Source organism: Crocuta crocuta, unplaced genomic scaffold, assembly GCF_008692635.1.
Source record: "Crocuta crocuta isolate KB4526 unplaced genomic scaffold, BGI_CrCroc_1.0 scaffold279, whole genome shotgun sequence".
Classification (NCBI taxonomy): Eukaryota; Metazoa; Chordata; class Mammalia; order Carnivora; family Hyaenidae; genus Crocuta; species Crocuta crocuta.
The window spans coordinates 936287-963086 of NW_027551570.1; the positions used below are offsets into that span (position 1 = coordinate 936287).

At 37.4% G+C, this 26800-nt stretch overlaps 1 protein-coding gene across 1 annotated transcript in view; it reads left to right on the top strand.

The window, feature by feature from the left end:
• LOC144220578 (zinc finger protein 385D) overlaps positions 1–26800 on the top strand; it is a 296357-nt gene that overhangs the window by 202537 nt on the left and 67020 nt on the right. Inside the window, exon 4 of the mRNA XM_077750884.1 lies at positions 15733–15895. Coding sequence (XP_077607010.1) covers positions 15733–15895 — 163 coding nt within the window. The remainder of the gene's footprint in view (positions 1–15732; positions 15896–26800) is intronic.

Consider the following 26800-nt stretch of genomic DNA (forward strand, 5'->3'; position numbering starts at 1 on the left):
TAATATATAATATATATTAAGTATATATAGATATGATTTAATATATATATAGATTATACATATTAAAGATTTATAGTAAGATTTAAGTACTTTATTTAATTTAATTTTTTTTGCATTAACACACCTATTGTGAGGAAATATTTCTTCCTCACTTGAAGATAGTAAAAAATGAATTGATGTTTCCAAAAGGGACTTGAAGTCCATAGATGAAGTTCATGTAAGAATTAAAAAAGAATCACTATTATCTCAATGTCTCCTAAAAAGATGGTTTTTTAAAGGCATAAGTAAATTATTTTATTTTTTTAAGCTTTCTAAGCATGTGATGAGAAAGGAGAGCCAGGAAAAATGAAGACACATAAGAAGCCATGGATGTGAAGTGTTCCTGAAATAAAAGTAGTATTTATTTTTGAAGTGCGTGATGTTAAAATTTGGGGGAGTTTCATCAATCACTTGCAGGACTCTTTAGGAAGGAGCAGGATCTTTTGATTTATTGTCAAAGCCAAATAGGCTATCAGAAACTGAAATTCCTTTGCACTGTGATAAGAAGATATTGCTTGACTTTGATGAAAATACTGAGTCCAAGTTCCACCTTTGGTATCAGATAGAGCATTTAGGGAAACTAGGTGTGCCAGACATACCATAAATGATTTAGTAAGAATTGATAAGGTAATATATAAAAAGGGGGATTTGGGTCCATCCACATCAATGGTTTAGCACCACATCCAGGTCTTTCTTTACTCTAGGCTATCCAAAGAAATACCCAAAGAAAATTCATCACAAAGTTGCTTCTTTTAGAATCACGGAAGTATAGATTTTCAGAGTACTTCAGTCTTCATTTAGGTAAAGATTTGTAGACTTAATTGTGTCTATCTGCTCACACACTGTCTCTTCTTTTCCTTGACTGGGAACTCTGTTTATTTAGATTTAAAGTATAATAAGAAGGTGAATGCATTTGTTAGTTTAATGCAACCCTGACTGTTGTGTAAATCAATCAAAAGATGTATAGTAGGTCTAATAATCGATATTTTAATTTTTCCTGTGTAACACCCAAGATGTGTGTACTTCATCATTGACATCTGTCTTCCAAGTGGTGATTTCAGAAAGTCAGGCCCTTGCATTTTGTGGTGTTAACATCTTTAGAGTGTGGCTTCCAAGGTGATTATGCTTGTTTGCATCCAGTGGACAGAAGAGAAAAAACCTAGAAGACTGTGCTTGGGACGTTTTAGTAAACCAGGGCAAGACATATTGCAGGTCCCTTATACTCACAGTCATTGTCTATTATCAACCACATAGCTACCTAGGTGTAAGAAAGGTGTAGTCTGACTGTTTGCCAAGGAAAAAGAAGAAATAAGTTTCTTTTGCGAATTCCTGACATTGTGCTCCCAGAAAGTGGCTAGTATATTACAAAAATGATTCTGTTTGGTTTCTGTGGTAAAGATAGAGAATCATGATAGAGGATCATAGAAGAAAGTAGGAAATCTGCTCTATCAGGGCTTTTTAAAAAGCTTTTCTCCCCTTCTGGAGGATATATATTTTTTTTTTCCTAAACATCTTTGTTAAAGACAGAGCTATTTGAAAAGTTCTTCATGTTGTAATGGAAGGATCATGAGTTTTGGAGACAAGAAGACCTGGTTTTCAAATATTTACTCTCTGACTGACTCCTTATGGACTTTGGGCAAGTCACTTAGACATTATGAATCTGTTTCCTCATCTGTGAAATGAATATAATAAAATCTAATTTTGGGAAAATCCCTTCAGCAGCACGTAGAGTATATTAGTTGGCAAATATTTAGTATTTGCTGTTTTTATCATTATCAGGGCACCTTTATGTTCTTTTTTCCGTCACCTGAAAATCTATGGAAAGAATTTGATTAGTTATAGTTACCCTAAGCTATTGTAACAAGAAGGCCTTAAACTAAAGAGACTTGAGAACATGGATGTGTAGTTCTCTTACTGGTCTTTCTGCACTGAGAATTTCTGGTTGTCTGGTTCTGTGTGGTTTTGGTGATTTAGCAAGTCATGGCCATTGCAGACATGAGGGATATTGAAGACCAGAGGGTAGCCAGTTTAAAATACTAATCTATAGAGGAAAGGCTAAGTTAAAATTAGACTCTTATTTAGTCTTTATGTAAAAACTTACTTTCAAAGTAACAAATAAATCATTTTACTCAGTAAAGTGCTTATAACCTTTTGTACCATTGCTCTGTTTTAGAGATTGGGAAAATTTCAGGTGAAATGGTTTATGTTGGATATATGAATAAACTTAAGAGACTAATGAGGAGGTGTGCCTTCACTTTTTTAGCTTGTTGCTTCCAATACCAAGCTGTATCACCTCTCTGTAAGAGTGGCATTTATCATGAGGGTGTGAGAGAAGCAATCTTGATTAAATACAGAAATGTGGAAGACATGTTAATAAGTAAAGTATTTTATGTAACTGTAAAGAGTGTATTTTTATATGATAACATATAATTAGTTCAACAAATAGATATAGAGCAACAACTGCTATAGGAAATCATTACTGATAGGAAAAAAAATCCCTGAAAATCTGAAAGGATTAATATTAGATGGTTTGTTTATAGGTTATTTTATATTATCCCTTCTCTTTATTTAAACTTTAAAGATTTTCTACTCTGAGGATTTTGTTTAAAAAAAAGTGAAAGTATTTTCAAACAACTCATTGATGTTATTGAAAATATTTATTCATCTTGCTGCTTTTATGAATGATAGAATCGAACTGCAGGTCTGTTTCCAGATATCCACGTATACTATGGAAACATATGTTAGTGGAATTAGATAATAGTGCTCAGTTCAGAATGATAGTGTCAAATGACCAACTTTGCATCTGGAGGCCTCCTAAATTGGCAACTCCATGACCAAGCATTCATAACCTTCATTTATTCCAGACCTTTCCAAAATCCATCGTTTTAATTGATTGATTAAGCATTAAATTATCCTATTCTGTATTACAGTTGCCAACAATATATTTGTTATAAAATCCAGTAGACACTTCCATGTTCTCTTTTTATCTGACATGGTGGCAGCAGTCAGGAATGATAACCATTCCTTTCCAGAAGTTGTTATCTCTCAGGATTTCCATGATAGGAGAGTCTTCAGGGGGTTATCCTATTTTCATTCCTGCATCTTCTTTATCTCTTTTTCTTGATCCACTTCCTGTAATGCCTATCTATATTTGTAATGCCCTGCAGCGTAAACGCTAGTTGAATACATAAATATTTAAATGAATGAATGAATGAATGAATAAATAAATAAATAAGTAAATAAATGTAATCTTCAACCTAAAGGAGAGACGCTAATAGCTGTTCAGGATTTGGGAGCACAAGGAGCCCAAGGAGCATGTGGAACCCTTCCGCTTGGAGGATGGCAGGACTCACCACGCAAAGGTGCAAATACAGCATTGGCTAAGCAGCCTCCAAGAACAGTAGCTCCACAATTCCTTATTGAAAACGGAATTTTGGAACAATTTTGTAAACCTGATGGTTGATTTTTCTCCTGGTTTCCGTGCAGCTTGAATCACTGACTCATTCTTGAAGTTCTTTTGTTGTTTTAATACATTAAATTAGCTCATTACAGCTGAATATGTAGTGGAAAATAGCATCTGTTTACACTGTAATAATATAAAAATTACTTACTAGTAACAGAATAAAGAGCAATTTGCAAAAGCTAATCATATTTGTGCACTTGTCTGCAAAAAGTAAATTGTTAATGTATGCCCAAGGGAGGAATCGCTTCCTGGTTTAAGCATTGGGAGTCGTGATATTAACCAGGCATCACTTAGACAACTCTGGTGTTCAGGATTGGATACAAATATCCGAACTTTTCATGAAAATATAGATGTTTATTAATTTTGTTTTGACCCTGGTAAATTCAAACAATGTGAAGATTCACACAGTATTGTAGACAATCCGATGGTTAGAAATTTCTTAATATTTAAAAAGTCAAAAATGTTCTAGTAAGTCTTCTACAGAGAAAACTTTTTTTGACTTTTCTTAGTGCTAATCACAAATACTGTTGGAAAAACATGTCAAAAGTCTCCCATGCCCCCCCCCAAAAGCAATAAAATGAAAGGTCTGTTTAAAATTAAAAATTGGGGTAGCTGGGTGGCTCAGTCGATTAAGCATCCGACTTCTGCTCATGTCATCATCTCACGGCTTGTGAGTAGGAGTCCCGTGTTGGGCTCTGTGCTGACAGCTGGAAGCCTGGAGCGTGCTTTGAATTCTGTGTCCCCCTCTCTCTCTGCCCTCCCTCCCTCCCTCGTACATGCACGCTCTCTCTCTCTCTCTCCCTCAAATAATAAATAAAAATTGAAAATTAACATTTGAAAAAATGTAGAAAAGAACCTTAGATTTAGTAATCTTACTGAGTTGTGGGATTTTGTTTCCTCACATGTAGAAGCCAGAAAGTACTTAAATTTTATAGTTGTTGACTTGTGAACGTCACATGCATAACCATTTTTAAAACCTGATTTACAGAACAAACCCTTTCTCCTTTGGTCATCACAGATAGAGGGTTTTTGTTTTGTTTTCCTCCCACATTTATCAGGGTGGGGAGAAAGAAACCTGGATGAAGTTAATCTTTAAATTCCCTTTTTCCAGATGCCAGGGTGAGACCTATTCATCTAAGAAGGTCTTACTTCAGACATGTTAATAATATTCATTAAGCACAGCTCCCTTTTACATTTAGTCAGCCCTTGATTAGTAGTCTCCTCTTGCCTTGTTGCTTTTGACCTACCCTTTAATAAGATCTATGTAAGTGGCTAATTCCATCCACTACAATTTTAACTGAGAGAACAACTGACTGCCATGTCTGGAGGCCACCTCATCACGAGCTTCAGGAGTTGGACTTTTACCACTCCTCATTTTGCTGCTCTAGTGAGAGAACTTTTATCCTCACGAATCTAACCTCTAGAGACCCAATGCGGAGACAGGACATTCTATGCATCAGAGAGAAATGTGTCGTTTATTCCTAGTTAACTTATGTTGGTGTGAAGATTAAAAAAGGAATGATTCACTGTGTGACTGAAGCTTGAAGATTTTGAGCACTTTAAGGAAAGACTTGTTTTGAAGCTAAGTGATGAAGTATACTTTAGCTCAATGAAGAATTGGGAAATACGTTATCCCATACACAACCAGTCAGTCTTCATTCACTCATTCAAATGTTGCAGCTGATTAAGGATTGTGTTTCAGTGGTGAAATGGGAAAAAATCTTTTATTTGCCTTTCAAATGGCATTTCCCAGTGGCTTCAGTTACCATCTGTTTCTGATAACTCCCCAGTTTAGCTCCAGCCTAGACTTCAGCTCTCAGCTCCAGACCTCATAGATAATTTCAGAGCCCATATTTTACATAGATGTTTTAAAGACTCCTGAAACTCAACGTATCCCAACCCCACTGATGCTCTTTCCCCAGCCATTTAGACCTCTTTCACTACCCGCAGTTCTAGGGATGGAACCTCCAATCACGTGTCTGCAAGAAGCAGAAACCTGCGAGGGCGTGTTTGACCCCACCTCTCCAAGTTCAACTCTTGACATCTTTAACTCTCATAGTAAGCAAATCTGTGTGCTCTTCTCTCTCTTGTCTTTCATCATCTGATTCTTACCTGTGGCCATCTCTTCCTTGCGCCACTGCAATAAGAATCCTCCTCTGCCCCTCCCCCACTCTAGCTCCCCTCCTCTCATCCAGCGTTCTTTGCTCCTCACAAAAATGCAAAATTTTTTTTTTGCATTTTGCATTGTGTATTCCTGTGTTTCGGAAAGCCATCAGGCAACCTTCCGTTTGAATACAGAGTGAAGAATAATATCCTTAACCAAGCCTGCAAGGCTGTCTGTGCAAGAGCTGACTTGTGCCCAGTAATACTTCCTGATGCCTGAAGGCTTCACTTTTTGGGATACAAACAGATACCACATAGGTTTCCATACTTTGTTTAGAACATCAACATCGCTTTACTGGTGCTGGTATGGAAAGGACTAAACTAAGTAGACCCTCAGAATGTTGCTAATAATAGTATCTAAAGCATGAGCCCAGGACAGACTATCAGTGAAATTCTGTGAAATAATGACCACAAAAATCAAAAAGATTTTTTATTCATGAGCTTCGTATCTATGCACTATTTAGTCTACTTCTATCTTTTGCAAAGGGAGCCACTATAAAGTTGTATGACAGGTTGTTTTCCATGTTCTGGTCTGTGTTGGACTGGGAAGAGGAGCTGCATCTGTGGTCTTTGGAGTTAGGCAGGTGCACACCTTGCATTGCCCTTACTCTGTGGTTGAGTGGCTCTAGCTTCCAGAGTCTTAATCTCTCCATTGATAAAATGCCCATGGTAAGTGTAATTCCCTCATAAGTCTTTGAAGGAATGGGCGCAAATGTTCATATAAAGCCTTTAACACAATACCTCGCAAAGGTGAGCATTCCCTAAATGCCTCATATAAGCATCTACTTTGTAAAGGAGCAGCTTGGCTTCCTTAATGTATTCATGACACACTGAGCTCCTCCACCAAACATCACTCAGGGAAAAAAAACCTTCTGGCCAGAATTCCACCGAGGACTGCTGAATGCTCACGGGGAATGCTGTGCTAGTCACACCTCGTCATTCGTGGAAGTTTTCTCCAAGCACTAAACTCCTGGGATTAGAGTCGGTAACACAACTCCCGTACCCAAGGTCGATCAGGGAAAATAAGTATTTTTTTATGCAAGGGGAAGAAATTTTGGTATAACAAGAAGTCAGGCATTTATGCATGCCCAGATGAATCAGTCTCCTGGGTCATTGCCATTGTCTCTTCCCAGCTCACCCTACCTTCAAAAGTTAATCCAAGGCCAAAGCCATTTCTTTCTGCAACTTTGGTTGTAGGAAGTTAAAAACGACAACAAAACACTTTTTTCTGCCCACCAAATATTTTCCTAAGTCCAAGAAGAGACCATTATTAGAGAAGTTGAGTGATCTTGCTGGGTTTTGCCCATAAAATATCTCACCTCAGATCTCTTGGGTCAAAGGAGTGTCTTGAGGTGGGTCCAGTTGGCATAACTTATCTTATTTAAAAGTATTTTGTTTTCTTTTTCCTAAACCTACAGTTTCCACAGAATAACAGTTTATTCACAATTTTTTTTTATTTTCAGAGTTTTAACCTAGGCACCAAATTGATTTATACAGATGAATATTAGCTTTCTTTTATTTTGACCAAGAATAGCCATTTGTTTTTATTATTGAACCCCCATACAAAGAAACCTTAGGTACTTTGAGATAATTTATTTCATTGAATTGTATGAAATTCAATTCTAATCATTGGCATTTTTTTTCTCCTTTTGTAGATATTCTCTATATAGTGTGGAGTTTAACCTCTTTGCAATAGGATTTGGGAGTGATTTTCATATTTTTTCAAATCTTTTTACTCTATGGTATTTTTTATAGAGGTGTGTAATGTAATTTATCAGTCTGACTTGTCTTTGTTCTATTCCCATAACTACAATAACATCTGGCCACAGTTCTGTGAGTCCTTTGTGAATGAATGGACAGCAGCTGGAATACAGGTGGATTATACCTATAATGGTCTAGGTTCTTGGCGTTATATGTGATCTCATTCTTCATCTTCTCCTAGTGTACCCAGTGCTTCAGAAAACTCTTATGGTGTCCGTCACTGACAAAACATCTGCCTCAAATATAAACCATTATTTTGTGAACCCAGTAAATCCTATTAACAGTTGTATGTTAATTGCATGTCTGAGAGGTGACCTTTGGGACAAGTTCATTAAAGTTGCAATCAGAACAATTCTTAAATTTATGAATGAGATACGAGACATGCTACAAAATTGGGGTGCCAAGGTATCTCAGTCAGTTAAGCATCCAACTCTTGATCTCAGCTCAGGTCATGATCTTACGTTTTGTGAGATTGATTCCCACAGTGCAGAGCCTGCTTGAGATTCTCTCTCTCCCTCTATCTGTGCCCTCTCTCTCTCTCTCTCTCTCTCTGCCTCTTCTTTCTGCCTCTCCTTCACTTGCCCAAGTGTGCGTGCACGTATACCTTTTCTCTTTCTCTCTCAAAATAAATAAACATTAAAAAAAGAAATACTACAAAATTATAGAGGGAAGTCCTCCTTTCATTTATGAAAATGTAGGGAATTTAATCATTTTTCCCAATGGAAGATACTCTTTTTTGGCAAATACATGGCATATATTATTATGTGGGTTTTCAGGGAGGAAAATGGGTTAACAATAGTTAATTTCTCTTTATTGTTTTAGAACATAAAATATTCCATGTTGAAATGTCAAAATAGCATTAACAAAGCAATAGCATTCTCTGAGTAATGTAAATTGCTATATAAGAATTTAGTCTTTCAAATAAATCTTAAAAGTGCAGAGTCATACTGGAATAATTCATTGCATTTTCCAGATTAAAAAAAAACTCGTTAGTTATTTATCAAAATTTTAAAAAAGCGAAACAATCTCCATATTATTCCTTTGCTACATTCCACGCAAAGAGAGCTCCTGTAAGTAGCACAATTTGCAGTTGATGATAAGCTTCTCCCTGAGAAAAAATAATAGTTTGTGTTTGTGCCAGATGCTTTTCCAGCATTAAGTGCCATAAAAATCCCCTAAAGTGTGTTCAGCAGATAAGGCAAAGTGCCAAAGAATAGCAAAGAATTAAGTTGAACCCTGTTCACACAGAAAATCCATTGAGACACCATGTGCATATTTCCATTTTAAAATCAAAATGTGAAATTAATTCAACATGCATTTAATAGGCATCTATTTAGAGATCCATCCTAGGTTCTAGGGACCTAATGATGAGTAGAATCAGGTCTTTCTCTCTCTGTTGAGAAATTTATTCTCTACTGGAAGAAACAGACATTTAACCCTTCTTAAGTCAGTGACAAGTGTTAGAATGCAGCCATACCCAAGACTGCGGGAAGAGGTGATGCGTGATGAGCAGATAGATATCTGCCAAGCAAGTAATGGTTCTCCAGGCAGAGGGAAGTTGTCCTGCAAAGGCTTGAAAATTAGTTCATCTGGTGGTATTTCCCGTAAGAGAATACAAGGGAGGGCTCTGCCTCACTGATCTACATTGCAAGTGGTTGTTCTTTCTAGAGAGCTGACATCGTGACTGTGAGGGTCCCGACCATGAGGTTGTGCCAGGGGGCGGGCAGGTTGCCTGGAGGAGGAAGTTGGAGGTTATTTAGAAGACGCATGCACGTCACGCTAGAAAATAAAGATGTTTTTCTCTGTTACTATACCAACACCTACGACAGCTTGACCCTCACCTACAATGAGACTTAACATTTCTAAGTCCCCCCACATTGGAAGTAGTATGTGACAGTCATCCACCGAGCAAAGCATTAAACTCTGGGCATTATGTAAAAGTACTGAACACTTGTTGAGCCGTTAGACAATGTTGTTTCTCTGATTTCTCTTAGTTCCATACAAAAGCCTTTTTGTGATTGTATCACTAGAATTAAAACTCATTTGAAGTATCTGGCTTTCCGAAAGGTCCCGTCAGTGTTGAACAAACTTAGACAAAACCACATGTTCGTTATGACTCCGTTACATCATTTGTACTGGCTTCTAGAGCCCACTGTTAGCCAGTGTCCTCCAGTTGGGACCCCACCATTAGAGGTCAGTGAGGCAGCTATGTGCATTTCAAATACACAAAAACAGTGGTTTCATAGCAGGAGCCAGGCAAAGCCTCTCAAATGAGCTCCTCTCACTCAAATAAGTACTCTACTTTATCACTCACATTAAATACTTGAAAACATTAAATACTTAAAGTTTAAAAATCATGAAGTTTGTAGATGCATTGAGACACTTCGAAAAGTTAAATGAGTCCATCTAGAGTACTTTTTTCACAACTACATGAGTGCTTAGTGACAAGGTACTTTCTTTGCTTATAAAATTAGAGTTACCTAATGTATCTGAGAAATTGTGACATGCCTCTCTTCTTTTTCTTTATTTTTTTTTAAATTTCTTTCTTTCAGTGCATAGTGGTGGTACTGTATAAAATCACTCTACTCATGTAGCATTATCTCTCTTTTTTTCTATTTTTTTCTATTCCTGTGACTCTTACTGTTCGTTTCTGTATTGAAAAGTACAGAAGACAGGAATACATTTAAAGTAAGGCATCAATCACTTGAGCTCAAAGAGAACACTCTTAATTGAATCATGTTTTTCACTTTGGGACTCAGTGCAAGTGAACTTTCATTTTTATTCATTATGTAGTCATCCACTTACATGTTAGCTACATAATCACAAGTTAAAATAAGTTATTAATATTCTTTATGGGACATGTAATTAAGGGAGAAAAATACCTATATCACATCATTTCCCCCATTATATAAAAGAATGTGAAACATAACTGTATCCATTGCAGTAAGGCAAATGTAAAACAATGAACTCTTCTCTCTTTCAGTTTCTTCTTCAGATATTTTGTTAAGTGGAGTAACAGAGAAGATGTTCTCCCAGCTTACCAGAAGGGGCTTTATTTGTCTGCTGGCTAGAAGTTTCCCTCAGTAAAAGCCCTGAGTACATAATAAAAGAAGGTCGACATGACTAACACTAAGTCAGTTTGTTGCAAATAAAATAGTGGGTTAGATACTAGTTATAGTAATGTTTTAAATGTTGTGCTTGATTTTTATTTTTTTTTTCATATGAGTTGGGGATGCCCCAGGCACCCCCCCCCACAAAGGAATCATAGCAAAGAATTCAACATAAAGGTGAAAATAATGGGGATAGAGGGTCGTGCTGTGGCAGTAATCAGCTTGAAGAACAAAGGTAAAAATTGGAAATAGAAAATCATAAGGACTCGGGAAGCACTTCTGTGAGGTCTTAGGATTGTATGGAGATCACCAAGGTTGATTTGCTCTTCTGCACCCATCCCTCTTTGATAGACATTCCCCCAACTGCCTGTGTATCAGAGTTATATTTTATTCCTTGTTATGACTTGGTTTTTCTTGGGGGATACTCATTGTTCATATTTAGTAATTGTTAAATGTTAAGTCTTCAAATGATTAAAGGTTAATCTTAAAAAAAATCTAGACTTTGGCTATTTACTAAGGAAGGGGCCATCTTTGAAGAAAATGTTCTAGCATTTAAGATAAGTGGTTCTGAAACTTTGATATGCACTGTAAGCTTCTGAAGAGGTTGTAGAACCCGGATTGCTGAGCCCCAGACTCACTGCTTCTGACTCAGTAGGCCTAGGATGGAGGTTGAGAATTTGCATCTGTAGTAACCCAGCTGCTGCTGTGGCTACTGGTCAGGGGACCACACTTTGAGAGCTGTGCCTTTATTTCTGTCAACATTAAATGAAGCCGAGAGTTGATAATGAAAGAGTTAAGGTACAATAATTCAGATAGAATATCTGATAGAATATAATAGAAATCTTCTGCTGATATATACAAAAGTGATATTCAAAATATTTAATAAGCTGCTGATCAACTTATATTTTTAAATTTTTTTAACATTTATGCATATTTTGAAAGACAGAGACAGAGTATGAGCAGGGGAGAAGCAGAGAGAGAGTCACACAGAATCCGAAGCAGGCTCTAGGCTCTAAGCTGTCAGCACAGAGCCCGTCCTGGGGCTCAAGCTCACGAACTGTGAGATCATGACCTGAGCCGAAGTCACACACTTAGCCGGCACCCCATCTGCTGCTGACCAACTTTAAATGTGGACTGGCCCTAACTCGTAGGGCTGAGCCTGTACACACTGCTTCACTATTAAACTTCAGTGAGTGTACATAGCATAGAAACAACTGCACGTAAGTAAGTCAAAATGTTAAACTTTTTCCTGAAATAATTTTTTAAGTAATTCTTAAAATATAAATCTAAAGTGTTTTTAGAATTTAGGATGCTATGTCATGTCTGGTCATTTTATTTTTTATCTTCAAAACAACAATCTAAGCCAAAATTAAAAACATCAGGTAATTTATTTGAGAGAGAGAGAGAGAGAAAGAAAGAATGAACGAAAGAGAGAGAAGGGGAAAAGAGAGAAAGGAAGGAAGAGAGGAAAGGGAGGGAGGGAGGGAGGAAGAAAGGAAGGAGGGAGGGAAAAAGAATTCCACTGGCTAACGTATTATCTCTACCCCCTGCCCCAATTAACTACACTTTCTTTTTCTGATGTTGCATTTTAATATGATAATGTTCAATTAACTTTAATACAGTTTCGTATGTGGCAGAATTAATATGATGCCACAAACTAACAAAGACTACCATGTTCCTTTTGAAATCACATGTGTTCATGATTATGAGTAGGTTGTGGGAACTACATGTGTGTGCTAACAATAAACTTAGTTTTTAAAAAATCATATTAAGATACCTTGTATTAAAGTGACGGAGTAAAAATGTACAAGCTATTGGTGCTAATGAGATAAAATGATAGGTGCTTATTAATATTAACATAAAATTATACAGTGAGTTTCATAAGAGAATAGTGATTTATCAAGAAGCCTCTTACATAAAATAAATGATTTTGTGTGTGTGTGTATGTGTGTGTGTGTGTGTGTGTATGTGTATGTGTGTGTGTGTGTCTGTGTTTCAAAAGAAGGAGACTCCTCTCCCAATTTTGGCCACTTAACAATTATTTTTGTCTACTTTGGGACTTGAGTTACATGTAAACTTGAAGCCATTTTGAAATGCTAAAGATAAAATTTGAAGATGAGAACGTATGACCGGCTACTGACGACTAGGATGTGGTGATGACATTTATACTGGCATCATTCTATTCTACAGGAATGTGTGTGCTTATCTTTAATGTCAGCACTTGCCTCTGGGATGACACTTGTTAGGTTTCATGCTGTCATGTGCTGTTTCAAGGTCGGTAGAGTGATGTTTATTATACAATACCTTAATATCATACTCATTATTTAAAAGGAAGTTATCAAAGCCCAGTTTCTATTATTCAGCTCACTCCTGGGTATACTGTGATCATTTGATTCTGTTTCGGTTTTAAAATACAGAATGCTGAAGTGTGTCGTAAAGAAGCAATACACTTATTTAACCTTGGAATCATTCCTGTGAAAAATAATGCATTGTTTGTGTCCTGTGTCCGATGGTTCCCAGGTTTCTGGGAATGACTTGATTCAGAGGCTGCCTAAATTAATAGGAAACAACCCCAGAGGGAACATGAGGCGGGGTACATCCAGTGCCTCTCTGCCCAAAGGAAAAGCAGCTGAGGCCCAAAGAAACATCTCTGACCAACTGCTGCTTTTAAAAAATCTCCCAACAGGACTCCCTCTTAGGCTACAGCTCTGTGTATAGCCACAGAAATATTAGATGAGGCTGAATAATTTATTCAGTCCAGGAAGTGGCTGAAAGGGATACATGGAGCTCGCTGGATCTACTTCCTTTACTAAAACAAGGAACATGCCTTTATACCACACACCTGTATCAAGATGCATCAAGAGTTATGGGGTCAACGTGCATAGGCTAAAAAATTTATACCGGTATAAACCAAGAGCAGTCCAATAAATTCTACAAACATAAAATAAAGATCTAATGTAAAATACCCAGAAAGGGTTATCTGTCTGCATTTGGTTTCCAACTTGTATGCTCACCTCCTCCCCCAATACTTATGCCCTGCACTGTCATAATCACATCGATGCCTCCATTGCTATCGACCCTTCTATAATTTATCATTTCCCCTAAATTCTATATGTCCTGATCTGTCCATAGCACCTTGGATCTTCATTTCTTTTTCAAATTTGGGGAAGGCTTAGTTACCTCTTTTTTAAAAACTCAGATAATTTTTAATTAAAATAATTATTATCAAGATGCTGTGGGAGTATTATTCAATTGAGTGAGTATGCACGTTTTATCATGTTTTTAATAGATCAGGTGTCTCCCTGGGGAGGGAGCCCACCAAGTATTGTTCATTCTGTCACCCCTTCTCTCTGTGACTCCCTGAGCTAATTCACTGGACGGAAACATTGCCTTAGCCGTGCCTGTCGAGAGAGTGTTTTGGGGAGGTGTAAGTACCCTCTTCACTTGCAGGCATTCCTTTGGAGCTAGGAACCTTAAAATGTATATTTTGGAAGTATACATGGAGATAGCACTGTTAATATATACCCTGTGTTTTAATAGGTATTGCATAGAAAACATCCACTGCTAGGTCAGGGATAGGAATGCTGACAGAGAGAAGAGGAACTTTGCTTTAACACAAAGTATGTAGTCCCCTGTCTAGAGAAGACCATCTATATTGTGGATTTTATTGAAAATATATGTTTCCTTCAAAATATAGGGTCAAAGGACTTGATTTATTGAAAAGGGGAACTAGGCAGGAAAAAAAGGGACACGACTCTGTCCATCAAAGCAGCATTCTTTATGTAGAATCAACCCAGTCCAACCTATCACACTGGTTCTTCAATTAACTGTAGCAAGTCTTAACTTCACATTTTGGCTCACACTATGTCTTTTGATGTTATGTGTTGTTGGAAAACTTGTAACTGATGCATGAGTGTCCTCTCTGTTCAAACTGTTTCTAATCTATAATTTCCTTGTCCAGTGTTCTTTCAATAAGGGTACCTAGGCCTTTGAGAATATTTGTCAGAATGATGCAAATGAAGGTGTGGATTATTGATTTACCTATTTAAAAAGATATTATACTACAATCCTACCTACCACAATTGCTGTGATAAAGAGGACCGTGGGTGGTTATTATTTTTTCTGGCGAAATGGAGCCAGAGCAAGGAGTGGAACACAGATTTAAATAAGTCATGGGAGGTGATGGGTAGTCAGACAGACACAGTCTTCCACTGAGATTTCATCTTTGTGAGGTGTCGTTTTTTAAGGGTTTTGAGCTGGGAAACTTTCTAATATAAGAATCTCTCTGCCCACTCCCCTCCCACCCCAAGCCACAAAGGCTTCTTGTTTTCCAATAAACATTAATAAATATGGAATTCTTTAAGATGATTTTCTATCTCAAATAACATGTCTCTCCAGTAACAACAGCAACAATATCCTGTTAAGAAAATATAAGCTTGGGAAAATATATATTACTGTTAAAAAAAAATAAGGCAGAGGTAGAAGAATTGTTTTGGCTCCATTAAGTAGGCAAAAACACATGGGAGCCTCCTGACCATGAACCAGGGCATGGTGTTTAAGGAATGCCACTCCCTTGTATTTCTCAGACTACCTCTGTAGGAAGCAAGGAGAAAGAAAGAATCAGAAAATTGCCCAGCTTCTGTGTACTTCATTTGGACTTAGGCAGTGCATTTGCTTTTGAACTCTTGAACTTCAATTTCAGTCTCCAGGGTGCCCGCTTCCCTTGTTATATGTGAACTTTCCCTTGTAGACACCTGTTGGGGATTGTATTAATAAGACACACTGTAAAATAGAAAACACATTTCTTGAGCCAAGAAGATGAGAGCTTCTCTTTTTTTGGAGGCCTTTGTTAATCTTTGGGAGCCCAGCATCTTCTGTGGCAGAACAAGAGGAATATGGGTATAAATTTGTATTTCTTCCCCACTCCACAAAGAAAATGCTGTTGATGTGCTACTGTTCAGCTACAGTTCTCTTAAGACAAACAATGGAATATTTCTTCCTTCTGTCCCGAGGTTTTAGAACTTGAATCCCATTGCTTTCTAGCATCATTCTCAATAGAACCCTACTGGTTGGCCGTTGGCAGAATTAGCTTGAATGGTACCTATTATTGAAAGGGAGTCTGTATTTGCAGTAATACAGAGAATGCCAGTTTAGAAATGAGCCTGATTGCATGGTTCATTTTGTTCTCCTTTGTAGAGCCAGGCTGCGGCCCACTACAAAGGCACGAAACATGCCAAGAAGCTCAAAGCACTGGAAGCCATGAAAAATAAGCAGAAATCTGTAACTGCCAAGGACAGCGCAAAGACTACCTTCACCTCCATCACTACCAATACCATCAATACCAGCTCTGACAAAACAGGTTAAGCGATGATCTTTGTCGTTGTTGTCATCATCATTGTTTGGGGGTTCCTTCCCTTGTCTAAATCCATGTCTGTTTCCTTATGTTCCTGCCGCATCGACTCATGCGTGGTCCATCTTTCTGTGTAATGGTAATGTTGCCCCTCATTTTTCCAATACCCTTAAGCATTTGATTAAGACAATCACTAGTTATGTTGCAGATTTTGCCTTTGAAATAGTCCTGTGGCTATTTTAGAGGAACACGAAAGCATAAAGGCATTTGAAGCTACGTTTTTGTGAGGTAAACCTGTTCAGTGTGTATTGTTGGCATCCTGTATGCAGCCCCTTAGCCTATAACTGCATGGCAGATTTGATTTAACTGTGAATACATGGCAGCGTATGCCAAATGAATCGAAAAGGCCCTTTCAAATAAGGGCATTATTACTGACAGGACTTCTTCTCATAAATCCCAAATACTGCATTGTTTTAAGTAGTGGCTGTGTGATTCTGGGCTTGTTATGGCTGAGTAACCTTCCCTCTGCATACACAGGTAAGTGTTATTGATACCAATTATTCTTTTTAACAGAGTCTTCACAGGGAAATAATGGCCTCTTGGGATAGCTCCTGCAAATAACCAGTTAATTCATGGCAGAGGAAGCCAGTGGGGTTTCCCAAAGCTGGCGTTTTAAAATATAAGACTACCGGTCCTCAATATTCACATGAAAAGAAGTCCTGTGTGATTCATGGGTGTATGTTTAGTAAATCCTTTTCTAGAACACAGTGGCTGGTACATGTCAGTTGTTTTCTAATCCTTACAAATGACAGTGGTTAGGAAGCATTTATATCATCATCAATAGTAATATCTTCACTAGAAGAGAATATTCCAGCCATAACAGATGAAAATGTAAAAGCTACGGTGAACAAATAGACGAAAACAACTTTGTTATACGTATTACACATTAGACACATATATACCCCTCCAAGGATATAGAGAGATGCTTACTCCTATGTGAATCTATAAGGGATAATAATGTTCACTGTGAGTCCCCATGACATATTTCATGTCCTTGACCTAAGTGTTATGGGTAGTTGCATTATGCCCCCTACTTCCTGAGAACCCTGAGTACTCTCTGAGGCTGAGTATATCTTTCATTTTTGTACCCTAGCATGGTGTAGGTACTGAGTAAAATATCTGTTGAATGACTGCATTTTCTCTCACTCCTTTGGTTCCCTGATTCTTCCAATTTTGTGTCACAATATACTAAACATACTAAAGGGAAAAAGAACTGCTTGTCGTGTTCAGTTCTTTGGTATCCAGAGCAATAGCTGGATTAGGCCATCTGATTAGTTTAAATTAATTTAATTAGGGGAGGTGGTTCTTTTTTTTCTTTTTTTAAATAATTTATTGTCAACTTAGCTAACATACAGTGTATGCATTGTAGTCTGGCTTTGGGAGTAGGTCCCATGATTCATCACTTACGTACAACACACATTGCTCATCCCAACAAGTGCTCTCCCCAATGCCCTTCACCTATTTTCCCCACCCTCCTCATCAACCTTCAGCTTGTTCTCCATTGTATTTAAGAGTCTATTATGGTTTGTCTCTCTCTCTCTGTTTATAGCTTATCTTTTTTCCCTTCCTCTATGGTCTTCTGTTAAGTTTCTCAATTTCCACATATGAGTGAAAACATATGATATCTTTCTTTTTTTGACTGACTTATTTTACGTAGTATAATACCCTCTAGTTCCATCCACATCGTTGCAAATCGCAAGATTTCATTCTTTTTCATTGCTGAGTAGTATTCCATTGTATATATAACCCACATCTTCTTTGTCTATTCAGCAGTTGATGAACATTTGGACTCTTAACATAATTTGGCTATTGTTGATAGCACTGCTTTAAGAGCAGTACATGTACCCCTACGAATCAGCACTCCTTTATCATTTGGATAAATTCCTGGTGGTACTATTTCTGAGTCTTAGGGTAATTCTATTTTTACATTTTTGAGGAACCTCCACACTGTTTTCCGCAGTGGCTGCACCCATTTGCATTCCCACCAACAACACTACCCTTTATCCACATCCTCGCCAACCTCTGATGTTGCCTGAGTTGTTAATTTCAGTCATTCTAACTGGTGAGGGGTAGTATCTCAGTGTGGTTTTGATTTATTTTTCCCTAGTGATGAGCAATGTTGAGCCTCATTTCAATGTCTGTTAGCCATCTGGATGTCTTCTTTGGAAAAGTGTCTATTCATGTCTTTTGCCCATTTCTGCACTAGATTATTTGCTTTTCAGGTGTTGAGTTTGGTCAGTTCTTTATACATTTTGGATACTAACCCTTTATCTGATATGTCATTTGTACATATCTTCTCCCATTCTGTTGACTAGCTTTTAGTTTTGCTGATTGTTTCCTTCATTGTGCAGAAGCTTTTTATCTTGATGAGGTCCCAGTAGTTCATTTTTGCTTTTATTTCCTTTGCCTTCAGAGACATGTCTCCTTCTTACCATTTGTATTCCAAAATAAATCAGAGGCACCTACACTGACAAATTGGAGTTTTCTTAAAACTACTGCAAGTCCTTTTTATTACTGTCTGCTTCTTCATATTGATTAGGAAGAAGTACAACCCTGAAAATAATATGGGTCTCTGAGCTAGTTTCCTAGAATGGCTAAATACTTGGGGGCATAAGGAGGGAGAAATAAGACTCTAGAATCAAGGATCATGTATTTTTCAACAATAAATTTTAACCCTACTGCTTAATATACAGGCTTTTTTGTGATTTGTGGACTTATCCATATATAAAAGATATAGAGGCATTAAATCACATTTTACTAATTTTACCAAGTGGTTCTATGAAAATAATCCAACAATATAAAAAAAATTTATTACTTTCAACCATGCTAAGTATACAATGATTGGATAGGTAAGAACCTTAAAGGAGGATAGACAACAACAGAGAAAAGGACAAGTGGTGTGGACTTGAATTAGAACATTAATTTGGAGGTTTTCCTGGGATTTCTAAAACATAATAGAGTAGTCATAATAAAGTTTCATTGCAAAAATACATGATAAAAGTAATTTTGACAGTTTCTTTAAATTCCTAAATCATATATTATGCATTTTAATTGCCACCTTGGTATAACAAATATGTCTAAATGACCTGCGGGGTAAGCTCTTATTCACTAACTATAATTTTGGGATTTTTTTTGTCATTGCTCATGTCAGTCTGCATGCTGGCATGGTGAGCAAAAGATAATATTCAGTGATCAACCACCAACCACTCACAGAAAGCCTAGTCCCCCTACCTCTAGGCAAGATGAGACTCTCTAACATTAAAGCATAATTTTATTTCTCATGATCTGAGTGTTAGGTTAGTGGATTTACACAAAGAAAAATTCACAGATAAAAATAATATTTTAAAAAATATACTTAACACTCAAAATTGTTGGTATGTTAGAATGGTTACTAATCATTAGAGAATAATTCAAAGAGCAAACATGTCCAAATATGGCTAGATGATTTTGTCTGATCTAGCCAGTTTTCTTAATGAGTTTTTTGTACAGAAAAGGTAATGACAAAAAATAAATATTCTCAAAGTAACTTAGCAAATATAACTCATTTTTCCCCCTATGAAATGGTAAATTCAAAATCATGGAATTAAGTCCCAGGCTTAGTCAGTTTCTGATCTTTCTTTAGTTTTCCTTTTTGGGTAATCTTATTCATCCCCATGGCCTATGAGTTAAGTAGGCTAGTTTACACTGCAGTAATAAACAACCTCCAAATCCTAGTGGCTTTTACAACAACTAATTATTTCTCACTCACAGTACATATTAGCTGTGGGTTTTTTCCATGTTAATTTAACTCCAGGCTAGGCGAATGAAGCAGTCACTAGCTGGACATAACCAATTCTGTACCAGGTGGAAAAAGAAGACTGTGAATCAATAGGTTTTTAAAGCTTCTTTTTTTAAAAAAAAATTTTTTTTAGTGTTTTTATTTCTGACAGAGAGAGACAGCATGATCAGGGGCGGGTCAGAGAGAGAGGGAGATACAGAATCTAAAACAGTCTCCAGTCTCTGAGCTAGCTGTCAGCAGAGAGCCCAAAGCAAGGCTCGAACCCACGAATGGTGAGATCATGACGTGAGCCAAAGTCAGACACTTAACCAACCGAGCCATGCAGGCGCCCCAAGGCTCTTAAAGCTTCTTAATGGAAGTGACATATAATATTCTTCTCACTTTACTTTGTCAAGTTCCATGGTCAAGCTTGATTATCATGGACAGGGTAGGATAATCTCCTCTGGGGAGGGGCAGCAGATATTGGTGAGCAGTAACACAGCATTCCTCCCTGGCTTCAACTATGACTTGTGCCTACATATCTCAGCATTCCACATTTTTAGTCTGAAACTTGACCAACTTTCCATGGCTTATGAGTCACTCACTTGGGTGGCTTTTCAGCACCTCTGTTTCACAGATCCAAAAAAAAAAAAAAAGTAGGTCTGACCTTGACCGCCATCCCCAATTTTCTCTCTATTCCGTCTTTCCTAGTTTCATTTTCGGTCCTGCAGGTCACAGAGTTGAAACCTCCTAGTTGTCTATGCCACTTCCCTCTATCTCAGTCCATACGTCTTTTCAGTTGCTGGAATCCACTGCCCTCCCATCCCCATCCTTTACCCTTTCCCTCTGGGATACCACCTTTAACCTGGCTTGTATGTTTCTGCCTTGCCCATACCATTGCCCTAGCCTCCATGCAAGTGCAGCTGTCTCCATTCTTGTCCCTTAACAACCATATTCTCCATTCTCCTGACCATTTCTACTCTACAGGGACTCGATAGCGCCTGTCCATTCAGAAACCTTCAGTGTACCTTCTTGCTGAGTTTCATGGCCCTCTGTGGCTTGACCACAACCTACCTTTCCAAACTTCTCTTCTGTTGCTCACCTGGAATATTCTCCACTAGAAACACACCTTTGTTTTTCAGTCTTCACTTTTTGTTCTTCTAAATTTCTCTCCTAAAAGTATGTCACTTTGCTCTCTGCATCTCAAATCCCATTAAAAATTCATACCTAACTACTCTATCACATTCTTCTTAAAGTATATTTTTTATATCTTTGTGTTTTTCTATTGCTATATGACATGCTCATTGACAGTGTATCCTTTATTAGTCTGATTGCTTATTTTTTGTACAGAGTACTGCTTATAGAAAATATAGTACATATAAGTAGTTTTAAAACTAGAATTAATCCGTTTTGCATTTTTGTTCTTGAATGGGGGAGCTTTGCAAATCTTTACACTTTTATATTTATGCATAGATAGTTCCATGAAAGAACAATGGTTCTTAGTAATCTAAGAAATTCTGAGATATTGCTCATCAAATATCAGAGCTTTCATAAAGGTCAGCAAGTCTAACTCCTAAAGTTTGTTTATTTGTTTTGAGATTCTCTAGTTGCACAGGTAAAGAAAACTTGACATTTCTAATGCCCCCTTAGTGACTATCTTTCATGAATTAATTAGCCTATATATTGAGTACATAGATTTATGTTAGTCATCTAACTGGTAAGACTTGAGAACATTTCTTCCTGGTTCTAGTGCATAATTCTTTATATCAAGTCTCAGTGAACTGCAAATATATTCATTAGATAAAGCCACTATGTTATATAAATTTGCACTATTCACCCTTATGATTTAGTCTTCCTTGTATCCATTTTTTCCTGTCTTTTTCTTTTTTTAATTTAAAATTATAACCGAAGTGGGGCGCCTGGGTGGCTCAGTCGGTTAAGCGTCCAACTTCGGCTCAGGCCATGATCTCACGGTTCGTGTGTTCGAGCCCCGCATCGGGCTCTTTGCTGACAGCTAGCTCAGAGCTTGGAGACTGGAGATACAGATTCTGTATCTCCCTCTGTCTCTGAGCCTCCCTTGTTCATGCTGTCTCTCTCTTTCTCAAAGAAAAAAAATTATAACTGAAGAATATTGTATTCATCCAATTCAAAGGTGCTGAGAGTAAAATATTCTTGAATCTGTTGTTGAGAAGCTCTAGGAATGCAAAAAAAATACTTATTTGCTCTGGGCTAATAATTGACTCTAATTGTTGATTAGAATTCACATTATTTGGTCAGGCACTTGGAGTAATAAAGAGACTTTTCTAATGATAAAAAGAAAAGAAAGAAATTTGATGTAACATGATGGCCAGTGAATGAAAGCAAATACATCAGGAAACAAAGCCCCTTTCAGAGAGTCGGTCAGTTATAAGGTCACAGAATCTGGATTTTTCCCTTTCTGAGTTTGTTCCTAAGAATTGTCCTCTGGAGTCAGCTGTTTACAATAGGCCTGGTGCCAGGCGGAGACAAACACAAACAGTTTTTCCTCCTTCCATTTAGGTAGAAGCCAAATCATGAGAATGGCAAACTAGAAATAGAGGTGGTAGATGAAGAGTTTGTAAGGAAACACTTAAGTCCAATGTCGTTTAGAAAACAGAATACGGGTTTTAATGGAGGACAAGTGGGAATTAGCTTTATTCTGTTTTCATAAGGAAGTTGGGAAAGGTTTGTTTTTCTTGACATAGTCTTCAAAGTCCCAAATGTTGAAAATGATAACAAAAATGCAAGCTGAGATTGATATCGGAAATCTGTGTGTCTTTGACATTGTATTATATTTTTGTATATAAGATATAGTATATATTACATATAAATGTAACTATTAAGCACACATTTCTTTATATGCAAGATTCTGCCTTTAAGGCCTGTTTCTGAAATATCCCACTACACCAGGCTTCATAATCAACATCGCACATTAACTTTCAGAAGAGAAACAAACACTTACGTGGCTTAGGATTCTATAGATCTGTTGAAACTTAAGAAGCAATACAAAGTCATTTGAAAAGGGACACATCTCTGTCAGCACTTGAAGATCTGATGCAGTAGTGTACAGATGCCTCTCTTGGTTTTGTGGAAATTGTGCTAGTTCCTGGCATCTTTCTTTTCCGACCCATTCTTCCAGACAAAACCTCCCTGGGACAATCGCTTCTCTGATAAAGGACCCCAGTGCATGCCTCTTGGGGTGGCAGTTGAAGCACTATTGTGAGAACATTTATGCTTAAATTGCTTTTTCTTTTCTTAGCACCAGTTCATGACATGCTTCAGATTGGTCACAGAAAGAGGCTTTATCAAGTATTCCCTTCTCAAGATGTGTGATAAGTGCCAGCAGAGTGTACTGGCAGCAGATCTCCAGAGAGATTGAAAAAGAGAAGGGAAATTCAGAAAGGAAAAAGAAATTAACCCTTATTTGAATATAGTGGTTCCAGGATCTTTGTATGTGAATCAGTGATGACAAATCGTATATTAGAAATGATGTGGAAAATATTCTATCCTGTTCTCCGCATGAGGAAATCAAGATGAATGGTATTTTGCTGGTCCTATTAGGCTGATAAAAGTTTGTCTTAGATACACTACATAAAACTGCTCCTTGAATCACAGAAGACTTTCACAATGAATTATTCATCTGGACAAGAACATGTTGTCTTCCTCAACATAATGAATGAGTGAAGCACTTAGACACCTAAGCTTTCTAAAGGACCTGTCATCCAGCTTTGTTCAGGAGTGGGTGTATGGTGTGCAAGATAAGAAGAGAATTAAGAGTAACTTAAAAAGCTAGTGTATAATTTTATGTTAGAATCTAAAGCAACTCGTTCACTAACTTGCGTGTGTATGCATTCATGCTGTGTGTATGTGTACATACTCTGTATATGTCTTTTTTTCACCAGAAATATCAAATCTTAAAATACATGATAAGCTAAATACCTAGACAGTATGTATGAAACACCAGACATCTGGATGAATTTTAAAAATTAAATTAAAGCTCCCAGTGGCTTTGCCTACAGATGCCACAGTTCTGGAAACATCTGTGTCTCTATGTGTGTTTGTATGTGTTCTTTTTTTTTTTTTTGGTTTTGTTTTAATTCATGGAGTGATTTTTCCCCCCTACTTTTACGTCATCCTTAGGAATTGAGTAGACACACAGTTATATGATGATAAACTATTTCAGTGGCAAGATAATAATTCTTAAAGTTGAATAACAACTCTAACAAAAAAGTTGTTGAACAATGATCGATTATAACAGAATGTGGAGTGAGCACCTGTAAAAACATGTGGTCCAATACAGAACCTTGTCTCTAGATTGGAAAAATAAAAAGTTTGCCTTCTAATAGTGATAGACAGGAAATGTGGAACAAAACATGTCAACAGCACATTACTTCCAGTCAGGAGACATAAAGTTTCTACTGAATTCTTTTTTTTAAATGTTTATTTATTTTGAGAGGGAGAGAAAGAGTGAGTGTGAGTGGAGGAAGAACAGAGAGAGAGGGAGATAAAAAAATTCCCAATCTGCTAGCACAGAGCCAGACACCGGGGTTGAGCTCATGAACTGTGACACCATGACCTGAGCTGAAACCAAGAGTCAGATGCTCAGTCGAATGAGCCACCCAGGTGCCCCTCTACTGAACTCTTAGTAAAACCCAGAGTGAAATAGATATTTAAATTAAGAATTATACCTTTATTTATGTTCTATGAATTCCAAACTCTTAAACATGGCATCAATACTTGTTTGTGATCTAGCCCTTGAATCACAGGGATTTAACTCCAGAACTTCTGTTCTGTCAGTCCTCCATTTCTGTCCTTTATTCCAGCCCAACAAAATCACTTGAGGGTTGCAAGCAAGGTACACAAGTTCTTTTGCTTAGAAAAATCTTTCCTAGGGGCACCTGGGTGGCTCAGCCTATTAAGTGTCCAGCTTGGCTTTTGTCATGATCTGATGTGACGTTGGGCTCCATGCTGACAGTGAGGGACTTACTTAGGATTCTCTTTCTTTCTTTCTCTCTTTTCCTCCCTGACTCATGCTTTCTCTCTCAAAAATAAATAAATAAGCTTTAAAATATAAAAAGGGCACCTAGGTGGATCAGTAGGCTGGGCAACTGATTTGGCTCAGGTCGTGATCTCTTGGTTCATGAGTTTGAGGCCCCACTTCGGGATCTGTGCTGAGCTTAGAACCTGGAGCCTGCTTCGGAATCTGTGTCTCTCTTTCTCTCTGCCTCCTCACCCATGCTTGCTCTCTCTCTCTCTCTCTCTATCTCTATCTCTGTCTCACACCCTTGCTCTCACTCTCATTCTCTCGCTCTTTTGTTCTCAAAAAAAAAAAAAATTCTTTAGAAAACCCTGTCTTATACTTCAGCCTATCCAGTGCATCACTTACTGATGCACAGAGGATGCATAAGCTGTGTACCAATGCATATGTGCATGGATTTATACAAATGAATTCACACTCTTTGCCCGGCTGATTCCTATTTTCAGGCTTCTATGTAAGCTCTGTCCTAGCACTTATGGAAATTGTAGATCTTCCTACTTGTCAACCCAATAAACACCTAGCAGTTTTACATTAAAAATATCAGTAAATAGTGCTATATTCATTTTATTTTCAGGAAGATCATCCTAAGAATTCTTTTAACAGTGAAAACTCACACACTCCAAACTATTTAGTAATGTCTTGAATGCATATAGTCAATATGTTTTACTAATTGAAATCTATCATATTTAACTACTTTATAATACAAATCAAAGATATATACCAGTGTAACTCAGAATTTGAATGTGCAACCCTTGGGTTGAGCATTTCCCAAAGACATCATAAAAATTACTCTCTTAATGATCATAATTGCAGTCAGAGTCCTCATTAAATTACTGTGCTACTCCACTTTCTAATGAGAGTTGAGAACATTTTAAAAAGCTGTATTGAATCAGATTGACTATGTACTAACTGTAAGTTCTGACATCAGGTTAAATTTGAGGACAGAGAGCATATTTAAACTCCCTGGGGTAGAATCTGTGCCACTTTGCTTTACTTTGCTTTGCTTTTGTTATGACTCAGTTTAGAGGCAGCCTTGACATTTTACACTTATGTGATTGCTCATATCAATCACTCTCAGACTAACAGTTGGTACAAGGCCAAACTCCAAGGGGAAGGTCAAGATGCAGAATGTGTAGCAATAATGATACTGACCCATTTGGACCTTACTTTATTTATGGTCCCACCTTCTGTTTTCCTGCCAGCTTTCTAATGGAATTAAGTAAAATAAGGGGAAAAAATGTATTTCCTTCATGCAGCCAAAGCAGTAGAAGAGTTTGTAGAAAAGAAAAACTCCCCATTCCTCTCTGAAATCATCAGATGTTTGAGAGCCTGACTTATAAACTCTAGGTTATTTGTTATTTTATCCATCTATTCAGTCACACCTACTCATTCATCTACAAGTATTTTTGCAATATGTAAGATAAGGCAGGAATGAAAACTAAGATGCCTAATAGGCAGTTCTGCCTTAAGGTGTCTTCAGTCTGGTTGGGAAAACAAGAAATAAACCCAAAATATAATCTAGGGTAGGACATGATTTTTCAGGAGAAAATAGCAGGTAATGGCCATGGAAGTCCAGAGCATCTGGAATGACCCTTTCATGTGAGGGAGGTAGAAGGGAATGAGTATTAACTGGTGTATGCTAAACTTAATGTCAAGGCTATGTAATCCCTAAAATAACTCCTTTGATGAAATGTTTCATTTAACCAACACGTAGCAAGTACTCAGTTTTTGTTGTCTTTAGATGTAACTCCCATACTCTAGTGCCTCATAAAAAAGATAAAACAAAAGGCCACCCCAAGTGGTGTATAACTTCAGTGCTAGAGGCTTGTGGAGGTTATGAGGAGCACCTAACTCTTGGAAATCAACATTCATAATTTGCAGATAAAGAAACTGTTCTGAGTTGAAGAACTTGACTGAATTCCACAAATTTGTAAGAAGCAGAGCTAGGCTTTGAACCGAGTTCTGACTCATTTTGTCTTGCTGTCTTCTCTTAGACAGCAAAACATGGAATCGTCCTGTAATCCTTGTTAGCACTAGCCCC